Source organism: Enhydra lutris, unplaced genomic scaffold, assembly GCF_002288905.1.
Source record: "Enhydra lutris kenyoni isolate GAN:26980312 unplaced genomic scaffold, ASM228890v2 scaffoldscaffold17, whole genome shotgun sequence".
In the NCBI taxonomy this organism is placed as follows: domain Eukaryota; kingdom Metazoa; phylum Chordata; class Mammalia; order Carnivora; family Mustelidae; genus Enhydra; species Enhydra lutris.
In genome coordinates, this window is record NW_019154101.1 from 36,362,232 (window position 1) to 36,372,053 (window position 9,822).

A 9,822-nucleotide genomic window follows, 5' to 3' on the forward strand; every position below is an offset into this window, starting at 1 on the left:
GAAGTCTTCAGAACAAATTTTCACTTCCTTGAGTGGGAGTGATATCACCCTCACTGAGACTGCAAGCTCTAGGGAAAGATCCCCAAGTTTCCTGCTTTGATGAGGTAAATATGTAGGTCTCCTTAATAAAAATTGAAGCCATGGATTACCAGGAAGATGACCCTAAAACACACAAGTATAAAAAGTCATCTTTGTTCCCCATGCAGTAATGTTATTTGTATTTTCATTAGTCTTCAACATTGACAAGAATTGATAAAGTGATGAGCCCAAGAATGTTCTGCAAAATTGCTCTTAGAGGTTGTGTCAGGACCAACCAACGGAGCAAGTATTCTAACGAATTTTCTGAGAACAGTGGAGATTAATGATGTTGTATTCCCACTGAGCCTAAAATATCTCTTGAACACAATAGAATAATTAAAAGCAAGTATTTTTTATTTAAATTCAGTTAGCCAATATACAGTATATCGTTAGTTTCTGATGTAGAGTTCAGTGATACATCAGTTATATATAACACCCAATGCTCATTACATCACATGCCCTCCTTAATGCCCATCACCCAATTACCCCATCCCCCACCCACTTCCCCTTCTACAACCTTTAGTTTCCCAGAATCAAGAGTCCCTCTTGGTTTGTCTCCCTCCCTGATTTCTTCCCATTTAGTTTTCCCCTCCCTTCCCCTATGATCCTCTGTGCTATTTCTTATATTCCACATATGAGTGAAACCATATGATAATTGTCTTTCCCTGATTGACTTATTTCGTTCAGCATAAAACCCTCCAGTTCCATCCACATCAATGTAAATGGTAGGTATTCATCCTTTCTTTTTTTTTAAATTAACATATAATGTATTATTTGTTTCAGGGGTACAGGTCTGTGATTCATCAGTCTTAACACAATTCACACTTACACAATTACATAATTCACTCACCATAGCACATACCTTCCCCAATGTTCATCACCCAGCCACCCCATCCTTCCCACCCCTCTTCCCTCCAGCAACCTTCAGTTTGTTTCCTGAGATTAAGAGTCTCTTATGATTTGTCCCCCTCTCTGGTTTCATCTTGTTTCATTTTTCCCTGCCTTCCCCTATGATCCTCTGTCTTGTTTCTCATCCTTTCTGATGGCTGAGTAATATTCCATTGTATTTATGAAATGTGGGGGGGGCAAATAAAGGATCCAAAGATCCAGATGGTGGTTAGCCAGGTATTGGTGAGGTCATAAGATGGTTCCATCAGCAGGTACACACTGCACTCTACACTGAGTACATTGCTGAGTACACACTGCTATCTGGTTGGAAGGCCGTAGGGCACATACTCACCTAGATTTAACTACAGTGTGCTTGCCTGATGCTATATTGTTTCTGTATGTAAGGAAGAAATTAAGATTGTATACCAGTATTGAGAAAAACAACAGTTTCAAATACCTGATCAGAGCCCATCAAGTGTCAGGAAAAAGAAGAAGAAGCCAAAGAACTGCCTGATTGTGGGAGACTAAGGAGATGTGACTACCAAAGACTGTGTTGGATCCTGAACTAGAAAAGGGGCATTCATGGGGAAATGGGAATTCTGAATAAAGTCTGCGGTCCACTTAGTAGTGTTGTACCAATGTTAATGGCACCTTACTAATTGTACTGTCATTATTCGAGATGTTAACATTCAGGGACACTTAGGTGAAGGGCTTGCCGGAACTCTGTACTACATTTGCAACTCTTCTGTGAGTCTAAAATTATTTTAGAACAAAAGGTAAAATAAAACAGGGGCAGCTGGGTAGTTTAGTCAGTTAAGTGTCTGACTCTTGATTTCTGTCGGGTCGTGATCTCAGGGTCGTGAGATCAAGCCCCGCATGGGACTCTGTGCTCAGTGCAGAGTCTGCTTGAGCCCCTCTCCCTCTGCCCCTCCCCCCTGAACACTGTGCCCACACTCTTTCTATCTCTCTCAAATAAATAAATGAATCCTAAAGAAAGTAAAAGAAAACAAACAACAACAAAGTTTCTGGTAGTTCCTGGGTGTCAGAAGCAAACTTTTAACTGGCATTGCTGAAGGATGGTTGGAGTGGGGGGTCTATATTTGCGATAGCAGGAGCTTTGAAATCTGACATGAGAAGAACTCCTGTCTTTGTCCCCTTTCCAATTCTATTGCAGGGTATGTTGGGTGCATCATGTAACTGGGATGTGGGTGTACCCTTTCCTGGAACACATTGGCCCAGGAGCCAGAATCGTCTTCTTTGGGTCTACAACCATCTTAATGAACTTTTTGTACCTGCTGGGAGAAGTTCTGAATAGCTATATCTGGGATACACAAAGAAGTAAGTATTGTTTGGGGGAGCATAAAACGGGAGAATTGCTATCTAAAAGAGTGTGTGCAGACACTGAAGGAAAATTCCATCATAGCACAGGATCACTTAGGAAGAGTTTCATTTTTATAACTACACAGTGTTAATTTAAGAGTTGCTGGCTGTTACCTGAAAGGTTTATTACTCACTTTGTCTTATTAGCTAGTCAAACATCCAAATCTAAGGAAAAAGAAGCATACCTATAAAATTTTATAGGGAGAAATGTAGTGTTAACAATGAAAAAAAAATTAGGAAGTTCATTCTGATCAACAAAATACTGCCTTAGCTAAAGGCACGCCCCCCCCAATAAATAGACAAATTATTAAATGTAACCAAACAGTCCCATTAAAAACCACCCAGACCCCCACTTCTTACATCATCCTTCAGAGCGGTCTCCCCACTTTTCTGCTAGAACTCCAAGCTGTGCAGAACGCCTGCAGCCACTGTGATTCACCAGTGACGGTCATTTTCAAGGACTGAAGGTGGCAAAGAGTCACAGGCAATAAAGGGTAATACGTCATTGCTGCCAAACTCTCTTAACCTATGATTTGATTTCTCTTTTGTTTCCGTTTATGGCAGAGCCTCCATCTTGGCAAGGCACATAATCTTACCCAAGCTGTGCACACCCGATCCAAAGTATATGTCAGATAGCAGAAAAATGGGAAGGTGGAAAAAGCAACAGCACGGCATGCAGCCATTTGAGTCCTGCATGAAAGTATATTGAAGGGCAAGATGGTCCGGGAATTTTAGAGAGCTCTGGGCATCGCCAGTATAATCACAACATTCTAGACGTCACCCGTAAATGATCTCTGTTCCACAAACATGGAACGCCCTACTTTGTGCCAGACACTGTGCCAGGAACTTGATCTAATTAGACAAATAAAACACAGTCATTGCACAGTTACTGGATTGGACTTTTTTGTGTGTGGATCTTCTAAAATTGTGCGTGTCAAGGTGTTGGTCCATGGTAAATGGCCCAGAGGAATTTGAGGATTTCTTTTCTCAGCAGCTGGCTTGATTTTAGTAAATGGTCTATTAGAAAAAGTCTCAAAAATTTTTATTCAGTTCAGACCACAACTTGGGAAACCAGAAATGAATCCTTTAATAATTCCTTCTCTGTTCAATGAGAATAGGAATCTTTATTAGTTAACTCATTATTTAGCTACCTTACAAAAATATTTTAAGAACAAAATGTAAACTTTTCTCAGCTTCTTGGGAGGAAGGCCATATTTAAATTTAGGCTAATAAATTTAATATATGTTATTCAGGAAGTATTTATTACTCTTTCCCCTTGATTAGCTTGATTCCAATGGTCATTTGGCCATTGTTCAACTACTTCTAGGGGAAGATGGCCTGAAAACTAAGAGAGAGAAAAATCCAGTGTCGCTTCATAGAACGCTGCTCTTTAAAAACATTGAGTGAAAACAAAACAAAACAAAACAAAACAAAAACAATGAGTGAGAAGTTAAAATGAATACTGAAACTAAGGGTTTTTTAAATGATCTGTTCAACTTAATTTGTGTCATTCTCTTATGTAAGATTAACTAACATTTTGTAACCCATTTTAAGTATGGAGATTAATTTTATCTACATGGGACCATCTAGTTAATTCCACAGAAGTGGAGGTTTCATGTCAAGTAGGCACATTTTGCTTTTCATTTATAAAAAGGATTGCAGACTCATGACCTCCTCTAAATTTGACCTGCCAAATGGCTTGTTAGACCCATAAAGTGGGATTTTTGTTTTTGAAACAACATTTAAAAATTGAGAGATTACACAAACAGGCCAGATTCATCAGCTTATCAAATACCTTAGGATCTCGCAACACTGAGCTCACTGTTCTCTTCTGGCAACAATGGATTAGAACTGAGGATAAATTGCTCCTTGAGATGGCTCCCTAAGTGTTCCTCGTTCTCACCCGGCCACTTTTCTCCATTACATTAGCTGCCTGCTTCTGTAGATAGTAAAATTTTAAACTGTTGGTTAAAAGCAGTGTGTGCTGTGTGTATGTGTGGGGGGGGGGGGTGTGCAGTAAATTGAATACAATCAAGTACAGTATTACAATCCTGAGTACATTTACTACAAATGTAGTAATTTGTAGTAAGATTTACTACAAAATCTCCCAAGAAGCAGGGATACCATGCTGAGTGCCCTTCCTTGTATCCATAATGATTTTTAATGGCTCCACTTCCTCCACTTGGTTAGGTTATACTGACTTCAAGTTTGAGATAAAAATCACATTATTACAGAATCTTGGAATTAAAAAGAATATTAGAAACCATCTAAGCTGGCCCTTTGTTTTTACTAACCAGCAGCTGAGCTGGGAAATCCTAGGTGACTCACCAAAATGGTGGTTGCAGGGCCAATACCTTCTGAGTAATGTTCAATCCAGTGTTATTTCTAATGAGCCATCGGGTTGTCACCATTGAAAACCCAGCACATGAGAGGTTAGAAACTTCACTAAGATCCATAGACCTAGTTTATAAGATAACAAAATAGATCAGCCTGATATGAACTATGAACAAAAAGCTCTTAAAATAAGGTAAATTAATAGTCAGGCATTTGCTCTTTTAAAGGAAAGTAACTCAAGGTGACTTTGAGACTGCTATATTGGTTTGCTAGGGCTGCTACAGCAAAATACCGCAGGCTGGGGGTCTTAAGCAATTGAAATGTAATGTGTCATGGTTCTGGGGGCCAGAAGACCAAGATTAAGGTATTAACAGGATTGGTTTCTTCTGAGGGCCATGAGGGAAGGACCTGTTCCAGGCCTCTCTCCTTGACTTGTAGATGGCTGTCTTCATGTTCAGATGGCATTCATCCTTACGTGTGAGGCTATCTCCAAAAATTCCCTTTTTATAAAGGCAATGGTCATATTTGATTAGGTCCACCCCGATAACTTCATTTTAACTTGGTAAAGACCCTATTTCCAAATACAATCACATTCTAAGGAGAGACACAGTTCCATCCATAATACTCTGCTTTCTGTCCCCAAAACTCATGTCCTCATTCATGCAAAATACATCCCCAACAGCTTCAAATGTCTTTCCAGCATCAACTCTGAGGTACAAAATCTCATCTTAAATATCACCTAAATCAAGTATGGTTAAGACTTGGGGTATGATTCATCTTGAAGCACAATTGTTTTCCAGTTGTGAACCTCTGAAGCCATACAGAAAGTTATCTGCTTCCAAAACACATTGGTGGGACAGACATAGAATACCCATATCCTTTCCAAAAAGGAGAAATTACAGGGTGTGAAAAAGGGGCCACAGTTTTCAACAAAGTTTGAAACATAGCAGGGAAAATTCTAGATTTAAAGTCTTGAGAATGAGCCTCTTTAGCTGAATGCTCCATCCTCAGGACTCACCAGAAGGAGGATGTGGCTCTGCCCCTGGGTGGTAGCCCTACCCACAGAAGAGGGTATCCCCTGAACCACCTTACGAGTCATTTTTCCTTCATTTCATGCTATCTATCTGTCCTTTTCATCCAGGTTAACAGTGTTTCTGCTAGTACAAAATTCTCAAAAAACCTTATTGGTTTCCCTGCAATTCACAGTGGCCCAAGTCATCAGACAAGAAGGTCCCCCACAGATCTTTCCTGGCTTCTGCTGAAATGGTTAATTGGATCCATGAATGATATGCCTAATCTCCTTAGCAAAGCCACACCCTTGGCCCTCTTTCACTTTCTGAGGTTCTAAGGTTAGGACTTTAACATATGAATTTGGGGGCAGGGTGTGGGGCAACACACAATTCTATAACCACTGAAATCTTTCTGTACTTAATCTAAGAATTTATTCCAATTCCAGGGTGTCTAAATGGGGTGACCAATCTTATTAAAGTACAATTTTATACGACCAGAAATGAAAGTGTCCAAAAGTGAAAGGTTAGGTTAAGGACAGGGAAAGCAAGCAAAAGAGAAAGGAGTTTGGAGCCAGGCTTGTGTGACAGAAACCTTCTCCCCCAAATGCCTATCCAGCTCATGTCCCACACAGGCCAACCCAGGCCTACAATGTACCAGTGCTGCCCTCTGGTTGAGCCCTTCTCCCTGCCTGGCAGAATCACATGTGACTAATTCTCTCAGGGTCAATCAACTTTTCTTCTATGTTCCCAAAAGCACATCCTGCCTCAGCTTTGTGACAGGTTTCTTTCTGCTATTCATGTGGAAATTATACCTCTAGTTCTTCCAAATATTATTTACAGCTGTCTAATTTTTTCCCTCTACCTCAAAGCTGCCAAACTGAAGTAGGTGGGGAGCCATTTTTCCTGTCTGGGTCAATGAACACCCCCTGTTCTCCACCCCCACTTTTGAAGATTCCACTATTGCTGCCAAGTCAACCCATCTGCAGGAGAACACTTAGGAAGAAACAGACCTTAAAGAAAAGCAAGCAGTTATTAGTTCCTGAGAGCTTCTCCACAGGAGAGGGAACATGGGACAAAGTTGGGACCCAAGTCATGTGTGCTGTTTGAACAGAATCCACATTGTGTTTTTCCGCCTTTGCCTTGGTTACCAACAACTAAGCCATCTCTTAGCCTTCTCCCCCCTAACCCTATTCCTCCTCCCTTACTCTTGAAACTGAATTCCTCCTAAAAAAAAAAAAAAAAAAACAACCCTATTCCTCCTCCTGTCCTTACTCTTGAAACCGAAGTTTTCCTTAATATGATTTCTGAGAAGTACTTTGGAAAAAGTGTTATAGATCTCTGCCAGTTCCTCAGTCATGAAAACCAAACCAGAAAGACTGCCTAAGGACACCTGTTCAGAGCATGTTACCTGCCTTCCCCCATTACTACCCTGACTCCACAAAACAGATACTAGGAGTTGGAACCAGAGGGGAAGGGGAGTCCTTCTTAATATAAGCCTTATGATGATGACCCTCTGGGATTAGGCTTTAAATTTTTTTATATTGTGAAATTCCATATTTTACTCTGCTTTCCCACTAACATAGCCTTCTGAGGCTTTCCTTACTTTCATTGTTTATTAACTGATTCACTAAAGATTAAGCTCCAACTATGAGTCAACACCATTTTGGGTGCTAGGGATATTATCAGAAACAAACCAGTTAAGGGTTCTGCCTTCAGAGAGCTTATAACTTATAAAAGAATACCAACAATACCTGCAAAACAGTATTTGGAGTTCTTTTGTTTCAACAAAAGTCTCTGAGAATTTGGTTTCAGAGAATGAGTATTTAGTAAAAAGCAAAAGAAAAAAGAAGTGGGAAACATTTATCAGATTTAACTTTAATTCATGAGAATGACTTCAACATTTTCATCTCCAGGAAAATGAAACATCATTAATTCACTATTCACCACAGACAACAGGCAAAGCTCTTGCTGGTCCAGTACATATGAGTCTCTCAGGAGGTGAAACATAGTTCTACCAGGATTGGGTTGAATAGAAGGAGATCTTCCACAAAGATATGGAAATAAATCATTCCTGTGCTTAAAAACCTCTCTATGAGTTTAAGAAAAAAAAAAATTCTTGACTTCTGAAAATCTAGAGTTCTTGCCTTGAGAAGAAACACAACTAAAATAAAAATAAATGAAGGCTGTTTGAGACTCATCAGCTGCACACCTCCTGTTGCTAGAAGCTGGTTACAAAGCGGTCTGGTTGGGGTTTCTGTGCAAAACTCCGTGAGTCAGGAGCTAACTTGCACCCATCACTCCCAGAAGCCGTTAAGACTTGGGAGTGTCCTGACTTGGGGGGAAAGGGTGGAGACACAGGTCACTGAGGAAGTTTCTGGAGAAAGTTGTACAAGATTTTTCCTTCTGAGCAAGGAGAAAAGGGGTGGGTGCAGCAGGGTAGAAGGGGAGAGATGTGGGGATAAGAGAGGGGGTTTTGGAGCAGTCTTGGCAAACCTGCTCGCAATTCAATCTGATATTAAAATAAAGTACTTTGCCTGAATTTCTAGGTATGGAAGAAGAGAAAGAGAAGCCTAAATTGGAATGAGATCTAAGTCTAAATGAAAGAGATGGATTGACTCGCCATTGAAGACTGGTTACCCCCTGGGCGTTGGCAGTGCAGGAAAGGAAGCATCCAAGAAAGCAGTGGAATTCATCTCAGCCTTCCTGCCTCCCCCACCCCGGGGGGGGGGGGTACCTTTATAAAGAAACATATATAAGAATAGAATACAGTTATATCCCAAATAACTTGCCCTCCTTATGTTTTAAAGAATTCTTTCCAAATTCATTATTGATAATAACATCTTTTTTTTTCCCCTCTTCTAGTTTTTAAAACTAAAATTGGTCATCGGATTTTAATTTCTGCGATTGTAATTCCATTTACTTGAGGAAGAATAAAACTCTATTGTGTTTCTGGTTAAGAAATATGTGAAAGTCAAAGGGGCAGATGTGGAGAAAGGCATTCAAGCACTGAGTCCTGCAGGTGACTGGGAAAATGAACCCGGGCCACAGGGCAAGTCTGAGGGAAATGGGATGGATTGCTCCCTATTGCAATGATGTCACAGTTGCCTCAAACAGGCAATGTTAGTAATAATTACATCAATTTAGTCAAAACCCTGAGTGTATTTGGATCTCATGATTTAATCTTGTGAAACTTTTCCTATATGCAAACTGAAACTTTAATAAAGACCAAACAACCCCAGTGTGATAACTGCATGGTGTATTAAATATTGGTGTCTCCTTTCTTATTTGTTTCTATTACCGGTTGAGAATGGGTTTACTGAACCTAATTCTTAATTATTTTTTTTTATTTTAGGAAGTGTATCTTTTTGATAAATCTAAAAAGAATATTTTTTAGAAAGCTAATTTATAAAATCTTTGACCATAATTATTTTAAAATAAGACTAATGCAGAACATGTAGTAGAGAATACATAAAAATAAATCTTAGAAAAATGCGGGGATATAAATTAATTAACTAATTTTTAAAAAAAGAAAAATGTAGGGAAAAAGCTAATCAAAATAAAAGCAGAAATTAAGTAAGAGCAGAAAAATAGCAGAGGAACTGATATATAAGTAAATTGATTGATAAACACAGTATCTCGTCTATACAAATAACACTAAAATATGCAAACAAGAGAGAGAAACAAATACTTTGCAATATAAGCATAGATGTGAAACAAATTATTTTAATTATAAAAATAAACTTTATATTTCTATGGCAACAAATTCTTAGAACCCAGTGAAATGTGCAATTTTCAAGTAAATGAATTCAATAAGAATTGGAAAGCTGTAACAGACTGATATTCGTGGAAAACTTCTTTTTAATGTTCAAATAACTATCTCCAAAAAAGGAATTGGGTCCAGAGTGTTTCATGAGCAAGTCTTTGAAAACGTTCAAGTAACAACTCACATGTTATTTAAACTGTTCCAAGATTACAGAATGATGAAGCACTTCCCAAATTATTTATCAAAGTTAATAGAACCCTCAAAACAAAGCCAACGTAGAAAAAAAAATCATTTGCTTTAACATAGCATAACATAACATAACAACATAAATCCAATACATATAATTTTTCAAAACTTAATAAGGTTTAT

The 9,822-nt window shown here is 38.9% G+C and overlaps 1 protein-coding gene across 2 annotated transcripts in view; it reads left to right on the forward strand.

The window, feature by feature from the left end:
* Positions 1-8,927, forward strand: part of LOC111147633 (androgen induced 1) — a 260,604-nt gene extending 251,677 nt beyond the window's left edge. Inside the window, exons 5-6 of one of the 2 annotated variants that reach the window (XM_022503817.1) lie at positions 2,141-2,304; positions 8,237-8,927. In XM_022503817.1, coding sequence (XP_022359525.1) covers positions 2,141-2,304; positions 8,237-8,274 — 202 coding nt within the window. In that variant the 3' untranslated portion in view covers positions 8,275-8,927. Of the gene's footprint in view, positions 1-2,140; positions 2,305-2,910; positions 3,236-8,236 lie in introns of those variants that run through there. The other variant, XM_022503819.1, reaches the window with a different exon arrangement.
* The last annotated feature ends 895 nt before the right edge of the window (positions 8,928-9,822 follow it).